The sequence below is a fragment of the Rhinolophus hipposideros genome (assembly GCF_964194185.1).
Source record: "Rhinolophus hipposideros genome assembly, chromosome: 7".
In the NCBI taxonomy this organism is placed as follows: Eukaryota; Metazoa; Chordata; class Mammalia; order Chiroptera; family Rhinolophidae; genus Rhinolophus; species Rhinolophus hipposideros.
The window spans coordinates 38021913-38041603 of NC_138053.1; the positions used below are offsets into that span (position 1 = coordinate 38021913).

General features: G+C 35.5%; 1 protein-coding gene across 1 annotated transcript in view; it reads left to right on the forward strand.

Moving 5' to 3' along the window:
- Window positions 1-19691, forward strand: part of KIAA0825 — a 360830-nt gene that overhangs the window by 141565 nt on the left and 199574 nt on the right. The window contains exon 16 of the mRNA XM_081054478.1: window positions 9297-9476. Coding sequence (XP_080910604.1) covers window positions 9297-9476 — 180 coding nt within the window. The remainder of the gene's footprint in view (window positions 1-9296; window positions 9477-19691) is intronic.

Here is a 19691-nt window from a genome sequence, read left to right on the forward strand (position 1 = left end):
ACAGATTCACGGGAGAGAAGCATACAGATTGATTTGATATAAGTTTTATGTGACAGAGGAGCCCTCATATGTAAGTGAAGACCCGAAGAAACAGTTAAACGAGTATTTTTATGCTAGGTTTAATGAAGAATTCATAATTGTGGAGAAATACAATAGGTCAAGGAGTAAGAGGTAAGTGCAGTAAATTGGGGGAAATTTAGCAATGCCAGTTGGTTAGGATTCTCCTCAGCATTCCTCTGACTTCAGAGATAAGTCTCCTTTCCTCGTAAAGGGAGAGCATTTCTCATGTGAAGGTGTTATGACCTCTTTCAGGGAAGAAGGGGTTTGAGGAAGGTCAGAGTAACCTACCTGCTCCAGCTGTTTTCTCAAACTCCTTCAGCTTACATTGACATAATATATGTCAAAGTGCCATATTTTGGTGTAAAATGTCCCAAACCCCATCAGCTGTATCCTAACAGAACTTTATTTATGAACACTGAAATCAGAATTCACATGGTTTTTGCATGTCTCCAAACATATTCTATATCTGATTTTTTTCCCAACCATTTAAAAATATAAAAAAACATTTAGAGTGTGGGCCATAGGAAAAAAAAAAAAAGGTGGCAGGCTGGATTTGTCTCCTTGGGCTGCTGTTGCCAACTCCTGTTCTAGAATATTGTGCAGCACCCAGGCTCCCAGGGGGCTTTGTCACTTCTCTACAATATGGTCGTTTGGAGAGGACACCTGCATATAACCTTAGCATGGCACTTTAAGTTCTCTCCCAAGGCCTGAGTAGACATTCCACTCAACAGATAGGCTTGGTATCTGCCTACAGAAGGAATCTTCCTTTGAAATAGCTTTAACTCAGTTCCACATTATACAGACAGCTAGAAACTTTGTGTTTATTGGGGAGCACAGCTCAGGACTTACTTCTTACTCCTTAGGCCTGCCAGCTCAGAATTTGAACCAATTAGTCCACTTATGTCTGCTTAGAGGGCATCAGACATTGTCTGCAGTCCCATTGTCTTTCCTTGGCATAATGTGCTTAAAGAGATATTGCCCACTTAAGAGTTAACACAGAGAAAAATGATAAAGATCTTAAGTACAATCCAGGCCATACCTTGCTTAAATAAACTAGGTATGTGTCTAACTTGAAAAAGAAAACACTAGAGGAGGCAAGATAGCTATCTTCAAATATTTTAAGTCTTCGTGTAAAACTAAATAATTAATAAATTAATTAATTAATTAAATAGCCATCCATTTCATCAAGTGGAGATGGTTGGGAATAAGTTAGAAGGAGATGGATTTGGCTGTCTGTCTGTCAGTCAGAAAAACCATGATTTCTCATCCCTAATGATAACTGAGAAAGTCATTTATAACTCTGAGCTTCTTTTCTTTGTCCACTAGAGACACTAGCCTAGATTTCTCTAGTCCTTTCTGGTGAGTGTTCTATACATTTTTTAAATGCAAACCAGTTTGGTAAGTTGAACTATCCAGCAGAGGGACTGCCTGCCTTGAATAGTAGTGGGTATCCCATCACTGAAAGTCTTCACAAAGAAGCTAGGTCATCATTCTCACCGATGCCAGAGGACTTTTTATTTATTCACTCAACATTTACTCATTTATTGACCAAATATTTACTGACTTCCCTGTAAGGTGGCCTGTCAGTCATATAATCTCATTATGTGTTTTAACCAGATAGTTAGAACTTGGTAGACATCTGTGGGCTTAGGAATCAAAGTTTGTAAAGACCTGTTTTGGCTGTGTTTATTGTTCTTGCCAATGAATAATGCTAAAGCAAAATCCTTTCTTTTGCCACAAATAACTCTGTTGAATTAAAATTAAATCCAATGGGTGTTATGCAGAATAATGCTTTGTGTTTCTACCTGGCTTCCTTATTCTTTAGAACTGCTCACTTTCATTTACAAACCTAAAGGGCTTGAAGTTAATTTAACAGTCTATTTGCAAACATTAGAGCTATGATTCCTAGATTCCATTTTATAAAACAGTAGTCCTGCTAGATGCAATACTAGAAAAGGGTTTCATGGTCAAAATGCTATAGAAACACTGCATACTACATGCTAAAATCCCTTCATGGAGAATCACAGGACTCATGAATAATTAAATGCTCTGAGAAAGCCTGCAGAAAACAAAAGTATTTAATATTGTTGAAGCCAGCATTTCCAGCACATATGTGCTACCCATTAACATTGTATGAGATGCCCTTTGAAAATCTTACTTTTTGGGAAAAACCCTAGTAGATACGCCAAAACTGTTTCGAAAAGGTTTGCTATCTGCATTTATAAATCTGTAAATAATACAAAATAATTTTTAAACATACAGAATTCTGTGCATGCAACATGCAGATTGTTAGTTTTCAAGGAATTGGAATCAAGTTCTAATTAATTCCTATTATTTAAATTTCTATTGAATATAGTTATTTTCTTGATAATTCATAGACTACTTTTCTACTTTAGTTATTATGGCAGCCTCTTTAAGATTGTTTCAGACACACAGACCAATGGAATAGAATTGAGAACCCAGAAATAAACTGACACATATATGGGCAGATAATTTTCAACAGCGAGCCAAAAATATACAATGGAGAAAAAGAAAGTCTCTTCAATAAATGGTGCTGGGAAAATTGGAAAACCACATGCAAAAGAATGAAACCAGACTGCTATCTGTCACCATATACCAAAGATAACTCAAAATGGATCAAAGACCTAAACATAAGACCTGAAACAATAAATTGCATAGAAGAAAGCATAGGTATTAAACTTATGAACCATGGGCTCAGAGAGGATTTTATAAATTTGACCTCAAAGGCAAGAGATGTAAAAGCAAAAATAAATGGATGGACTACATCAAACTAAACAGCTTCTGCACAGCAAAAGAAACCATCAGCAAAACAAAGAGGCAACTAACCGAATGGGAGAAGACATTTGCAAACAACACCTCCAATAAGGGTCTAATATCCAAAATATATAAGAACTCATACAACTCAACAACAAAATAACACAAACAGTTCAATTAGAAAATGGGCAGAGGACCTGGACAGACTCTTCTTCCAAGAAGACAAACAGCCATCAAATATATGAAAAAATGTGCAACTTCACTAGCTATTAGGGAAATGCAAATCAAAACCACAATGAGGTGCCATCTCATACCTGTTAGAATGGCCATTATCAATAAGAAAAGCGATAACAAGTGTTAGAGAGCTTGTGGAGAAAAAGGAACCCTCATACACTGCTGAAGGGAATGTAAATTGGTACAGCCACTATGGAAAACAGTATGGAGGTTCCTCAAAAACTTAAGAATAGAATTACCATATGACCCAGCAATACCTTTTCTGGGTATCTACCCAAAAAATCTGAAAACATGGATTCATAAAAATATGTGTACCTTTATGTTCATTGCAGCATTATTCATGGTGGCCAAGACATGGAAACAACCAAAGTGTCCTTCAATAGATGATTAGATAAAGAAGATGTGGTATATATACACAACGGAATATTACTTGGCAATAAGAAAAGATGAAATACTGCCACTTGTGACAACATGGATGGATCTTGAGATTATCAGGCTAAGCCAAATAAGTCACACAGAAGAAACTGAGAACCATATGACTTCACTCATATGTGGGATATAAAACTGAAGGCAACAAATGAACAAGACAAACAAACAAAAACTCATAGACATAGACAACAGTTTAGTGGTTACCAGAGGGTAAGGGGGGGAGGGGAGTGGTAGATGATCCTAAAAGGGGTCAAATATATGGTGATGGAAGGAGAACTGACCCTGGGTGGTGGGCACACGATGCAATATATAGATGATGTATTATAGAATTGTACACTTGAAACCTATTTAATTTTACTAACCAATGTCACACCAATAAATTTAATAAAACTTTAGAAAAGAAAAAAGAATGGATGAAAATTTTTCAAAAGACGGTTTTTATCATTTGTTTACAAAAAATGGAGATCACATTCACCTCACAGAGTTTTTGTGAGTCAAGATAAATAGGAAAACGTATGTGAAACACTTGGCTTAGTACTTGGACCATTGTAGATATTCAATAAATACCTGTCTCCCATCTCACCATAATCATAGCCCTGAATTTGGCGGTGTGGGTATTTAAAAGAGAAATCTGATTTTTAGTTTTTATTTAGATACTGAGGAAAATAGCATAGAATACAGTATAAGTGCTGAACTTGAATATGTATACAAGGATTTTAGAACATAAAGCAAGAAAATAATTCCCAGAAAAAAATCTTGGGGAACAGGATCCCTGAAAAGAATGATTTTCTTTTTTATTTGGTCTTCATATATGTAAGGCCCATTATGTGAGAATTCCTTTTTAAAATTCCACAGTTTGCTGAAATAAGAATGGTTTAAGGGAAAGAACATAATGATTGAGGCATATTTAATTGAAAACATAAATAAATGACAGGTTTTTATATCTGTTGTTAGCCTTTTATAAAACGGCAATATTTTCAAAACTAATTTTCAGGTCAGGTTTCAATTTTATTTTTGTTGTTTTCATAGCAGACTAGGCTGTGACATTAAAATTTAGTGCCTCCCTAAAGTGATTTTCACGATGCTCCACCCCCCTTTTCTTGGGTATTAATTTATTGGTCCAGTGTTTTAGGTTTTGAGTCCTTGTTTTCTGTGCTACACTTTGTGTTCTTGCACTTTCTGTCTCATACCTATGTGTAAAGTGAGTCTTTCTGTCTCTTCCCTTTGGTTAGGGATGCTCGTTAGTGCCTGTTTAATTCAGCATCCCTAAGCTCATGGCACACGCTTCCACGACACTGCTGCCAAATCCACTTTAGTGACTCAGCAGGAGCTTGTCATTAACAACAGTCTTGTAGGAAGTAAAAATTAAGCAGTCTTGGAAAGCAAAGTGCTAGTATACCATGTATGTGTAAATGTTGGGTAACAATCAACCCAGCTTCCTGGTGGGTGGGGAGTCGGGCTCCTCGCCTGACACTGCCCTTCCTTTCAAGCACTAACAAGTTCAGTTCTCAAAAGGAGTTTAAAATAATGACTGCAGAGAAAAGGGCCCTTCAATGTTATTGAAAAGACAATCTGTTTCCAAATTTTATATTTGTTTATCTGATGTATAAACCATTTGATAGATAAAGGAGAAGGCAGATGGAATTCAAAAGAGCAGCTTTATTATTGGTAAAACCTGGGTCAGAGAATATGGCTTTAAATATGTCGCTTACCAATGCTGCTTTCCAGTATTAAGCTCATCCCTCCAACCCTTTAACCGTCCTGGATCCCCCCTCATTAATCCCTAAGCTACCAACAGAGTTGAAAGCCACAGGACTCCTTTGCAGTGGTAGAGCCTTCCCTAATAGACTTAATAGAGGGGAAAGCCAGCCAGAATGCAGCCCACTGCAGTCAAATGGGCCCGCAACGCCAAGCCACCCAGGCCCAGTCCCCACCGCTCCCAAACTCACCACTGAGAAGAGTCCTTCCTCCTTCCTTAGAATGAGGAGTGGGGAGAAACAGGAGCGTGACTCCCATTAAAGGGAGGACAATGAGAGTCCAGGCCCGGGCCAGATGTTGATCTGATGGGGCAGTACCTCTTGGATAAAATGATTGATTGATGGAGATCAGGCTAAGTGGATGACGACTGTTTGAACAATGGATACTTTTGGCAGAGCTAAAGCTCACTGATTTTTATTCCTCTAAAGACTGCCGATGATGCCCATAAAGACAAACCTGGAGGACTTTTTATGAAATAAATGTCTTGTCCAGAAGCAGAGGGAAAGTAAAGGGAGGGAGCTAGACCTCCATGAGGAGAAGGGAAAGGACTGAGGTAACAAGCAGCCATCAGATGTGGCCTGAAATCTTTGATGAGACTGAGAACCAGTGCTAGGGATGCAGCTTCCCTCGCCCAGACAGGCCTCACCCTGAGCACTGCTGGCGAGCGAGGTGCAGGTGCTTCCCCAGGCGCGTGCTTCCCCGGAGCTTGTCTGCTGTCCCAGTGCATCTCCTCTCCCTGTGCCCTCTGTACCCTCTCCCTGGTCTGTCCACCAGGACACACAGGATTCCACTTGAGTATCATATGGCACTGCCAATATGTTACCTTTTCTGGCCTACAATATTGGCTATTTCATGTAGTTCAAATTAATATTCAACAAATTTAGCTTTTCTTTTAAGTCTAGGATAACAACTGACTTCAGTCTATTTGGGCTTTTCAAATAGCAAAAATCCCCAAGGCAAGTAAACAGAAATAGACTATTCCGTGGCAAAGGAGAATAGAGAGAGAAAAATAAAAAATAATATCGCACTGAAGTAGCTTGACACATTTATATGGTAACAATAATACTACTATAATGACTACTACTAATAGTTATTTTTATTATAACTATTCCTCATATCTATCCCTCTTTCTCCATCTGCATGGTCATCACATGATTCATAGGGCCTTAGATGATTCACACTTTGTTGATAGTCTAGCTTCATCTCCTACCTCCTTCACACCTCAGCCACAGCACCCTACCAGCAGCTAACCAATGTCTCACTATCATACCGACTCTTCTGTCTTCCTGGAAATTACCTCCCTGACCTCACCCTTGTCATGCTGATAAACTTCTCCTCCTCCTTGAAGACTTTGCTAAGACATGATCTTCTCTGCTTCCCCCGATAAAATTTAAAGCGTCATCTTTTGTATTTGTAAGTGCCTTATACTTAAAGCACTCAGACTAAAAATGATCGAATAATTTGTCATCCAAAGTGGGACACATTTAAGAGTGAAAGAGGATGCTACTAATAATTACACCAAAACCAGGTCTGCCCCAGACAAAGAAAGGTGTATGGTCACTCTACTGATCCTTATATTGCTGTAATGATTGTTTACATTTCCATCACCCTTCTCTCCCCACACTCCCCCCACACAAATATGCACATGTACACAGGCAGAGAATCCCTGGAAGGCATGGAGTTCAACATCTAGTATAATAACTGCTGACACAGAAACTGACTGATTAAATCATGGGGATTTTTATTGGAGGAGACCATTCTAGACTAGTGAAATGGCATACACAAACCAAAGGAGATGGGAGAGAACATTCATAAGGAAAGAAAGGAAACCAATGTGGGGGAAACGGACACTTAGAGATTGGAATATAATTTGGGAAAAATTGTGGAAACTCTTGATTGTCAGGCTAAAGAATTTCTAACAAAGTTGAGGGACGGGGGGAATGACATGAAAGATAATTGATAGTTTTATGCAAGATGAATTGGATGGAGGAAACAACAAAACTGCAGAGACTATATTGATAGAGAGTTGAAATTATGAATGCCTGCACTCTGTCATTTAACCTTTTATGCTTGATGAAAATGTCAGGACTCCAGCTCTCTAGGGACAGAAACCTAAATAAGCTTGGTTTAACCAAAAAAAGGAAATTTATCAGCTCTGCCAGCATAAATACCGGAAGTGCCAAAAAACTGTATACACATGACATGTATTCATCTTGTGTTATCAGTATATATTGAGTATTACAATGTTAATAAAACTTTTTTTTTTCCTTTCTTAAAATGTGTATACATATTTTTGGCACCCTCTGTATATAGGCATTGCTGGATCCAGATTCTCAAACATTGTTATCTCCTCAGGAATGTTCTCCTCCATCTCTTGGTTCTGCTTCTTACTATATGGGGTTTGTTTTCAGTCAAATTCTCCCCAACACAGCCATCAGTGACTTTCAGACTATTTTTTTACTAGCTTAGCAACCCCAATAGAAAGAGATCACCACTTGCCAATAGTTCCAGCAAAAATCCTGAGGAATATTCTCATTAGTTACCTGTGTATGCCTGAATTAATCACTGATGAAAAGGGTTATAGGGGGTATTATTCTCTGATTGGCCAGGCCTTGGTCATATGCCCACCCCAGGTGATGGAGTCAGCTTCATGCAACCAAATAAACAGAATGTGTTTGTGTGTGTATGTGTGTGTGCGTGTGTGTGTGTGTGTGTGTGTATGTGTACACATACACTGGGGCTGGGGGAAGATGGTGGTGGTGGAGGCAGGGAAAGCTTGCTAAAGGAAAACTTGTTTTAAAAGAGAGAGAATGGCTATTAGGAAGGCAAAAATAATAAAACAATAAGTTTCCTCTACATAAAGTCTATGGTGTTAGTTGTTAGTTTGCAGATAACATTGAGTTTTGATTGTGGAAATCAAATCATAGAAATTAAATTATCAAGAGGAAACATAAAGTGACGAACTTCTAAATGATCAAGAAGAAGAAATGTACTCATTCCAACAATCTAGATTGTATTTATTCCAGATATTTAAAATATAATAGACATGAGTCATTTTATTATGTTTAATTCAATAAATGTTTTTACATATTATGATACTAGACATCATGCTAATTGTCCAAACAAAATAGAAATTGTTATTTCACTTTTTCAGTCCAGCCTATAAATACAACAGTATAGGAATTTCCGATTACTGATCTTTGAGGAAGTCATAAGGGAGCCAGAGAAGGGCTAAAAAGGGCAATTAAAATGGCTCTATCTTTGTGGGAATTCCTACAATAGTTTTATTGAGAAACCAATTGATAAACCTCTTAATTTTGAAATGATAGAGTCTATAAGCTTGAAAAACGTGTATAAATTTATTTGTAGACTTGGTAACATAATTCTGATAACACTGTAAATGTGAATTTTCCATGAAATTTATGTTCTGAGTTTCAGAACATAATAATGGATGATCCATGTAATAAATTCAGAACACAAATCCCATAGAGAGATGCAAAGATTCAACTAGCTTTAAATAGATTTTAGATAACAAATGGATATGTATAGAATAATTCTATTTGACGTTCAGGTTATACATACATGTATTCATTTATGTATGTTTGTATATGATATGCATAAAATACTGGGCCAGATATAGTTAGTGAATATCACTTATTGGTAGGATTTGGTACAATTTTGTTTTCTTAGTTGGATTTTTTAAATAATTTCTACAATGAATGTGTATTATAAATGAGCAAAGGAATAAAAAAACTTTCTTTAAGAGAACAAAGAATTCTGACATAAAGAGAAACTAGCAGGTGCCCTTTGAAGTGATGTCATTGTGGTTCTTCTCACAATTTTTTTTCCACATATATCCATGAGTAGCTCAGAAACAATATTGGGTTAGATGGGCCATTGATCTGAAAGAATGTGGCATTTCTCTTACTATGTAAATATTAATCAAACACATTTCTACAACATTATGCCAGGGTAAGGGATAAGAATTTAATCATATTCACTGATACCTATCTTACTAAATCATGTTTATTCTTTTTAAGAATGCACCTTTCAAGAACAAGGTTCTGATACAGAAAATAATCTGAACCAAATATCCAGCTTGACAGAAGCCATCTTTAAAGTATTATACTATTGCAATTTTTCTCCACAAACCTTTGGAAACGTTTTTGTGAGCTACATGGAAGAAGAACAATTATGGAACTTTTTATATAACATGCCAGGTATGAGAAATTTACTATTTGTACAAGAAGCATTTAAAAGATACCTGAATGTATTTTTAAAGGTCTTTAAAAAGTTTTAATATCAGTTTTCCTGCATCTGTTATTTGTAAAAATTTATCTTACTTTTTTTTTTTTCAGTATAAACACTTCTTTTAGGAGTCATTAGCTATTAGTTCCTATCAAAATTTAGTATACTTGGGACAAGGTGACAGGGAGGTTGAGGGGGAAATTATGTAATGCCAATTTTCTATTATGACGATGATGATGATGATGATGATGAAGTGTTCTTTCATAAAAATTTACTTTAATATTTACCAGCGATTATGTTTTGCTGTTGGATATATAAGACATTACTAAGATGTGAAAAAATATTTTTCAATTCTTGGGTGCATTTATTCAATGAACTGATGGACAAAACTACTGGTCAATTTTCTTCAAATGCAAAAGACATTAATTATGATGACCATGGTGTTTCTCTCTACAAGGCATACTATCATTCTTTTGGGGGACAATATGTTTCCCCTTTTGTTTTGTTCTTCTGCCTACATCTAGAGCAAATGTTAAAGAGAGAGCAAGTTACATATCTGAACAGGAAATGTTCATGGATTGCCCCACCTTCAGGGCCAGATATAAAGATTTCACATTGTTTTATCCTTAATGTTCTGCCTTTAAATCTCCATACTTAGTATCTGGGGGAAAATCACCAGAGTTTAGACAGTGGTTGTCCTGTTTGTCCATTAACCATTTACATCATTTACATTGGGCTGTCAACCTATACGCTTTCTCATACACTGTTTGGAGCTGAGATTTTCATAAAATATTTCCTAGGATCCATATAAAAAAATCTAATTGGCTCATAATTCTGGCTTCATTCTTTGACTAGCCTCTAGATATTACTTGAATATGGTTTTTGCTATTTTAAAGTCATGATAGTACATCTTCTGTTGGTCATTATCCCTGCAAAATAGCAATAGATAACTATGTAATGATTTCAAAAATCGGAATCATTCACTTAAAGATTATGTAATAATTATCTCCTTTTAAAGATTTATCTCCTCGTTTTTATGCATTCACTCACTGTTTTCCTTTTTAACCAAAGGAGGGACAGTTTTTCAGATAACAAGACTGGGTTATTTCTTTTTTTCTTTTATTAAAAATGTATTTGAGATTTATTTCACCTGAAAAGGAAGGGTGATCTTTCTGATCTTGGTGGGCACTTTCACTTAAATTTATGAGATGATTCCCAACATTGTTCATGAAAATAAAGCAGTATTGGTAGCATTTTTGCCCAACACCTTGTAGGGCTTCAGAACGAGTCACCCCAAAATATGCCTCTGTGATATGAGGATTATTTTGAGCTAAAAGCAACTGAGGCCCTGTGGGCTCAAGAGAAACATCTGCCCCTCCCCACCCCCACTATCTAAAAGAATTTAAATTAGGGGCCAGACCCATGATAAAAGTTATCACCAGAAATAACTTTTCCTGACCTACCTATATGGCAGTGCAAACTTCTAATTGCTGAACTTGTGCTCTCCCTGCAATTACTTCCTGAAGCCCCCAGGTGGCTTATCTCATCCTTAGCTCAGAATGTCATATATACCTCATTTCCCCCTTTCTGTCCCTGAACCTCTCATGAATGTGGGGATCCCCGACTCTCATGTGTGTGGAGTTCTCATGCATATGTATATAACTGTATTTGATCATTTTCTCTTGCTAACCTGTCTCATATTTATTAGATTATTAGACCAGCTGAAAGAACCTTGAGGGTGGAAGAAAGTTTCTTCCTCCCCACAACCTGTAGTCTCTATTCTCCATTTTTGTGGGGGGAGGGGAGAGATGGGTGGTATATCCATTAAGGGAATTTCCATGTGCCTTTTTTTTGTGCATCACTGTCCTTAATGGAAGTCTAAGACTGGGTTATTTCTGAGGTGGACTTTATTGAACTGAAAGAAAAACAATTTTGAAAGCCCCTTCACCCCCTGCTGTTCATAGTTGTTTCTGGTGAAGAGCCAGATTGATTATCTCTTGAAAGATTATAAAGAATTGATGACTCACATGCTTCAACCATTATTTACCCTTCAACGCTTAAGTTTTTTAACCATTTTAACACTCAGCACAAGACTGTACTGAAAATGGCCCAGAAGATATCAGTGGACTTTAGGTACGGACATGAGAAAGCAATCTGCTATTTGCTCCTACTTAGTCTTCTCTTCCTCTACACATTGAGCAAATGGTAAGGTCTTAGAAGCCTCTTGAGACAGGTATTATGCCTATTCATAGAGCCCAAGTTGTGTGGGGAGGCTCAAAGAGGCAGAATTTCTAATTGGTCCTTGGCCTTTGTACAAGTTGTTTCTCTATAAACATTAACAAATATTCTTTGGGTCTTGAATATTCTCTGAAATCTGAGACCTTGCAGTAGTACATTTGTTTTTTCTCTCTCCTATTTAAGTCTTTGCAAGTGTTTTTCTTTTCTTGTATTATCAATTATGATTATCTTCAAACCCTAATAAGATAGTACGATATACTAATTCATAACAAAAATAACCCTTTTACTATGACTTCTCTTTAACTTGAAAATATAGCAGGTTTAAAGGAAATACAACAGAGACACATAATCATAGTCCCACAATATTTACATTTTACCACTAATAGAGCTATGCTTTAGTAAATATAATTAACTTACCCAGGCAAATTGGAGTGCATTATTTAAAAACTGGTATATTTTCCACCTCCTGAAACACTCACTGATTTCAGTATACCTATCCATAAAGCACCACATTCTTATCATTTTATGGTAGAAAGGCAAGAATGAAGTAGCCCGTATCCTGATCTTATTGCTGAGTAAACCAAGCTCAGGGTATTAAGAGAATTGCTAAAGATTGTCTAATAATTAAGTTGCAGAATCAGAACAAGAAACCAGATCTTTTGACACATAGCCTATGTTATTTCTCTTTATTTTTTCTATTAGATGGAATATTTTGACACATTTGCTTTATGAGCATATGGATTTAATAATGAAATATACAATCTGATTCTATAATTAGAAATCCAACACATAACTCTTTAAAATGAACATAACCCAGTGGAGAAAAACTAGACTAAAATTATTCATTTCAAAAATGATTACAAAAGATAGAAATACAAAAAGTAACTAACTTGGGGACCTCATGTGGGCATTTCTTTTTTAAAAAATAACTTTTATTTTTCAATTACAGTTGACATTTAGTATTATATTAGTTTCACATATACAACATAGTGACTAGATATTCATATAACTAATGAAATGATCACCCCAATAAATCTAGTACCATCTGACACCATACATAGTTGGTGTATGTATAATAATTTCAACTTGATTTTTTTGTATAGTATGGGTGAGGTGTTATTTTAGTTTTAGATTGCATGACAAAAGTACTTTTCCTTTATATTTGAAATTTATTTTTTTGATACAAATGTATAATTTTTCCAGCACCATTTTGAGAAATCACTATTTTATACCAGTTGAATTATTTCAGTGTTTTTGTCAGAAATCAAATGACCAATTAATCAAATGTATGCATCTAATTGTGGATTCTCTACTCTAATACTTGGAACTATATGTCTCTATTGTTATTTGTTTTTTATTTGTCCTATCTAAACTGTTCCTTTTCTCTCCATTTTGGCCTTCTTTTGGATTAACTCAGTATTTTTTGGTATTACATTTTTTCTGTTTCCTTGTTAATTTTCTGTCTGGAAGATCTGCTCAGTGGTGTCCTGGGATATTGATGATTGTGTTACTGTCGATCTCTGCCTTTATGTCAGTCAATATTTGTTTTATATATTTAGGTGCTCCTATGTTGGGTGCATAGATGTTTACTAGGGTTATGTCCTCTTGTTAGATTGATCCCTTTATCATTCATTATGTAATGTCTTTCTGTCTCTTATTATAGTCTTTGTTTTAAAGTCTATTTTGTCCAATGTAAGTATTGCTAGCCCAGCTTTTTCCTTATTTCCATTTGCATGAAATATCTTTTTCTATCCCTTTACTTTCAGTCTATGTGTGCCTTTCCACCTGAGCTGGGCTCTTGTAGGCAGCATATGCATGGGATCTTGTTTTCTTATCCATTTAGCTACCCTATGTCTTTTGATTGGGTCATTTAATACATTTACATTTAAAGTGATTATTGATAGGCAATAACATAGTTATTGCCATTTTATTCATAATTTTTGATCTTCATTTGTTTTATTTTCTTCTGCTTAAAGAAATCCTTTTAACATTTCTTGTAATGTTGGCTTGGTGGTAATGCATTCCTTTGGCTTTTTCTTTTCTAGGAAGCTCCTTATCTCTCCTTCAATTTTAAATGATAGCTTTTCTGGGTAGAGTAGTTTTGGTTTTAGGCCCTGGTTTTTCATCACTTTCAATATTTCCTGCCACTCCTTGCTGGCCTGCAAAGTTTCTGTTGAGAAATCAGCTGACAATCTTATGGGAGCTTTCTTTTAAGTAACAAGTTGTCTTTCTCTTGCTGCTTAAGGATTCTCTCTCTGTCTTCAACTATTGACACTTTAATTATAATGTGTCTTGGTGTGGGCCTGTTTGGGTTCATGTTCTTTGGGACTTTCTGCTCTTCCTGGTCTTGTATGTTTATTTCCTTTGCCAGATTAGTAAAGTTTTCATTCATTATTTTTTCAAATAGCTTCTCAATCCCTTGTTTTCTCTCTTCTCCTTCTGGTACCCCTATGTTGGTACCCTTGATGTTGTCCCTAAGGTCTTTTAAACTATCCTCTTTTTTAAAATGCTTTTTTTCTTTTTGCTGTTCCAATTAGGTGTTTTCTGCTATTTTGTCTTCTAAATCACTGATTTATTCCCCTGCTTCATCTAGTCTGCAGGTGATTCCTTCTAGTACATTCCTCATTTTCGTTATTGTATTCTTCATTTCTGACTGATTCTTTTTCATGTTTCTGTCTCCATTTTTGTGTTTCCTGTCTTTTTGCTGAAATTCTCACTAAGTTCCTTGAGCATCCTTATAATCATTATTTTGAACTCTGTATCTGGTAGGTGCTTGTCTCCATTTTGTTTAGTTCTTTTTCTGGAGTTTTCTCCTGTTCTTTAATTTGGGATGTATTTCTTTGTTTCCCAATTTTGTCTGCCTCTCTGTGTTTGTTTCCGTGTATTAGGTAGATCTGTTACCTCTCCAAATCTTGGCCAGGAAGCCTTATGTAGTAGGTACATTGTGGGACCCAATGACACAGTCTCCCTGGTCACCTGCACTGGGTGCTCCAGGAACACACACAGGTGTTGTGGGGGGCGATCTTCCTAGCCCTAGTACTTAGGGCTTGGGGGTCCCTTACTCCTCCTGGGAGGGGATCTCTGAGACCAAGATATCCCTCCTGATTCTCAACTGCCACATGCGAGTGTGGGGCCACCCATTCTGCATCTCTGCCCTTCCTACCAGTCTTGATGTGGATTCTCCTTTACATACTTAGTTATAAAACTTCTGTTCAGTTAGACTTCAGATGGTTCTCCAGGTCGGTTGTTCTGTAATTTAGTTGTAATTTTAACGTGGTCATGGGAGGAGGCAAGCACAGAGTTTATCTACTCCACCTTCTTGGATCCTGCTCTGCTTTCTGTTCTTAGCCTTTCTTTTTTGTGCTTTGGTTTGGATACTTTCTATTGTATCTTCGAGTTCAGTGATCTTTTCTTCTGTAATGTTTATCCTTCCTTGAATTTTTATTCCAGGTATTTTTAACTTGCATCAATTCCATTTAGTTCCTTTTTATATTTTGTATATTTGTCTCATTTTTAAATCCTTGTACATGTGTCTGAAGTCTGTTTTAAATCCTTGTTTGCTCATTTCATCATCTGTCATTTTGGAGTATGTTTCTATTATTGATTTTTCCTCTGTTTATAGATAACAATTTTTTGTTTTTTGTATGTCTTGTAATTTTTGATTGGATGGATGCTCGAGGTTATGAATGTTATGTTGTTGCATATGTAGATTTTGTTTTCATCCTTTACAGATTTTGTTTTCACTAATAGTTGTGTTACTTGTAGATTTTCTAATGTTGAACCAGCCTTGAATACCTTTGAAAAAATCCCACTTTGTTATGATGTATAATACTTTTTATATAATTTTAGATTCAATTTTCTAATGTTTTGTTTTGAATTTTGCATCTATGTTGATGAATCATATTAAGCTGTAGTTTTCTTTTCTCGTAATATCTTTGTCTGGTTTTGGTATTCAAGTAATGCTGACATCAGAATGAATTAGGAAATAGTCCATCTCTTTCTATATTCTGAAAGAGACTGAAAAGAAATGGTATAATTTATTCTTTAAATGTTTGGTAGAATTCACCAGTGAACCCATCAGGGCCAGGTATTTTCTGTTTTAGAAGGTCATTAATTACTGATTCACTTTCTTTACTAGATATAGGCCTATACAGACTATTTCTTCTTGTGTGAGTTTTGACAGATTGTTCCTTTTTAGGAATTGGTCCATTTCATCTGGGATATTTAATTTGGGGACATAGAGTTGTTTATAGTATTCCTTTGTTATCCTTTTAATGTCCATGGATATGTAGTGATGTTCCCTGTTTCATTTCTGATATTAGTAGATTGTATACTCTCTTTTTTCTCAGTTAGCCTGACTAGAAGCTTATTGATTTTATTGATCTTTTCAAAGAATCAGCTTTTAGTTTCATTGATTTTTTTTCTATTGATTTCTTCTTTTAAGTTTCATTGATTTTTGCTCTAATTCTTACTATTTTTATCTTCTGCTTAGTTTGGATTTAATTTCTTATTTTTTCTAGTTTCCTAAGGTGGCAGCTTAGATTGTTTAGATTTTAGATCTTTCTTCTTTTCTAGTATTTGCATGAAATGCTATAAATTTCCCTCTGAGGAATTCCTTTGCTGCATCCCACAAATATTAATGAGTTGTGTTTTCATTTTCATTTAGTTCAAAATATTTTTAAATTTCCCTAGAGATTTCTACTTTTACCCATTTGTTATCTGTCTAAAAGTGTGTTGTTCAGTAACCACATTTTGGGATTTTCCAGTTATCTTTCTGTTATTGATTTCTAGTATACTTCCTTTGTGGTCAGAGCAGACATTGCGTGATTTCCTTTCTTTCCTAATTGAGGTGTGTTTTATGGCCCAGAATGTGGTCTATCTTAGTGAATGTTCAATGTAAGCTTGAGAAGAATATGTATTCTGCTCTTGTTAGGTGAGGTTATTTATAGATGTCAATTATATCCAGTTGATTGCTGGTGTTGTTGAGTTCAACTATGTCCTTACTGATTTTCTACTTGCTGGATCTTTGTCTAATAGAGGAGTGCTAAAGTCTCCAACTATGGTTGTAGATTCATCTATTTTTCCTTACTGTTCTATCAGTTTTTGCCTCACATAGTTTGACACTGTTGTTAGGTACATACATGTTAAGAATTGTTATGTCTTCTTGAAAAAATGGCCCCATTTATCTTTATGTAATACCTTTCTTTATCCCTAATAACCTTCCTTGCTTTCAAGACTGTTTATCTGAAATTAATATAGCTACTTCTGCTTTCTTTTGATTTGTATTAGCATGAAATATCTTTTTCCATCAATTTATTTGTAATTTATATGTGTCTTTATATTTAAAGTGGGTTTGCTTGTAGACACATTGTCTGTTCAAATTGATTTTTGGTCCACATTGATCAATCTCTGTCTTTTTTTTTTTAAGGTATTTATTTATTTATTTGTTTATTTGTTTATTTTTAAACTTTTATTTATATTTTAAGTGTGTTTTTCCAGGACCCATCAGCTCCAAGTCAAGTAGTTGTTACAATCTAGTTGTGGAGGGCGCAGCTCACACTGGCCCATGCGGGGATCAAACCGGCAACCTGGTGTTACGAGAATCGCGCTCTAACCAACTGAGCTAACCAGCTGCCCTAATCTCTTTCTTTTAATTTGTGCTTTTAGTCCATTGATGCTCAAAGTGATTATTTATATAGTGGATTAATATCTACCACATTTGTTATGGTTTTCTATTTGTTGCCCTTGTTCTTTGTTCCTGTTTTTGGCTTCCAATCTTTTTCTGCCTTTGTTGGTTTAAATGGAGCATTTTATGTGATTCTATTTTCTCTCTTTTCTTAGCATATCAGTTATACTTCTTTCTTTTTTTACTTGTTTAAGTGATTACTCTAGAGTTTGCAACATATATACAGAGAGCTTGAAACTAATCCAAGTGCACTTTCAAAGAACACTATAACACTTCATAGGTTGTGTGAATACCTTATAATAGCTAAATAATCCTAATTCTTTCCTCCCATTCTTTGTTTAATTGCTATAGTTCATTTCACTTATATATAAATATTCATAAGTATGTATGTGTGCATATATGAGTATATTTAAGGTATATACCTAAGTGAATACAATGTTGATATTATTTTGAAGAAACTTATCTCTTAGATCAATTACAAATAAGAAAAATAAGACTTTTTATTTTACCTTTATTTATTGCTTCTTCAGTGCTCTTCCTTACTTTATGCAGATCTGAGTTTCTAACCTATATTATTTTCTCTTTGAATAACTTCTTTTAACATTTCTTACAAGGCAAGTCTATTGGCAACAAATTTCCTCAATTTTTGTCTGAGAAAGTCTTTATTTCTCCTTTACTTTTGAAGCAATGTTTTGCAGGGTATAGAATTCTAGGATTTTTTTTTCTCTCAACACTTTAAATATTTCACTTCATTCTCTTTTTCTAGCATGGTTGCTGAGAAGTCAGATGCAATTCTTATCTTTGTTCTTCTAAAGGAAAAGTGTCTGTTTCTGTAAGGCTTCTTTCACAACCTGTTTTTTAATTTTTGATTTTCTATAATTTGAATACAATATGGTTAGGTACAGTCTTTCTAAAAAAGTATTTATTCTTGGTATGCTCTGTGCTTCCTGGATCTATGGTTTGTGTTTGACATTAATTTGGAGAAAATTGTTAGTCACTGTTAAGTATTTCTTCTGTTTCTTTCTGTCTGTCTTCTCCTGTATTCCCATTACATGTATGTTATACCTTTTGTAGTTGTCCTCCAGTTCTTAGATATTCTGTTCTTTGTTTGTTTGTTTGTTTGTTGTCTTTGTTCTCTTTGTTTTTCAGTTTTGGAAGTTCTATTGAGATATGCTCAAGTTCAGAGATTCTTTTCAGAGTTATGTCCAATTTACTAATAAGCCCATGAAAGGCTTTCTTCATTTTTGTTGCAATGCTTTTGATCTCTATTATTTCATTTTAGCTCTTTGTTTGGCCTTCTCTCTCTCTCTGCTTATGTTGCCAATTTGTTCTTACATGCTGTCTATTTTATCCATTAGAGCATTTAGTATATTAATCATAGCTGTTTTAAATTCCTGGTCTTATAATTCTAACATCTTTCCTATGTCTGTTTCTGATGCTTGCTCTGTCTTTTCAAATTGTGTTATTTGTCTTTTAGTATGTCTTACAACTTTTTTCTTGAAAGCTGGACATCATCTACTGGTTAAAAGGAACTGCTTTTAGTAATGTGGTGGAGAGCTGTGGGGGAGGGGAGTCTATCTATAGTCCTGTCATTAGGTCTCGGTTTTTTAGTGAGCCTATGCCTCTGGATGGTGTACTTCACAAATGTTTCTCAGTTTTATTCTACCCCATTAGGTAGGAGAAAATGGCTAGAATGGACTTGAGTTTGATATGTCCCTTTACCCAGGTCAGTTAGGCTCTGATAAGCCAGTGGGTTAGGCTCTGTTTTAATAGTTTCTTCTGAGGGCAGACCTTAAGAAAACAGAGTGCTCTGGCCTATTTCAAAATGTTTCTTTCCCCCTCTCCTTGCTGGAAGCACTAGTGGTTCATTCTCTGATATATACTGTAGGAAGCTAGTCGAGTTCCTGGAGGTAAAACTCACAAAAGTTGTCAGTCCCCTCATAACAGGGTCTTTCCAGAATTTTAACTCTCAGACTTGTGTGCACTCAGCCTCCAGCAATTCACCAATTACAGTTCAGATTTTTCTACCTTGGCACTGTTACCTGTGGTAATTTCTGCTTGTGAGTCTGTTCCACAAAGCTGTGACTCCCTGTATTTCCCTGTTTGTATCTCCAGTTTGCCTTGGGTCTTCACTTCTCTTAAAGATCCAAGAAAGGTTATTTTTTTCCATCTGTTCAGCTTTTTATTTGTTGTTAGGACAGAATGGTAATTTCCAGTCTCTTTATATGCAGAGTCAGAAGTGAGAAGTTCTTGACACTTACTC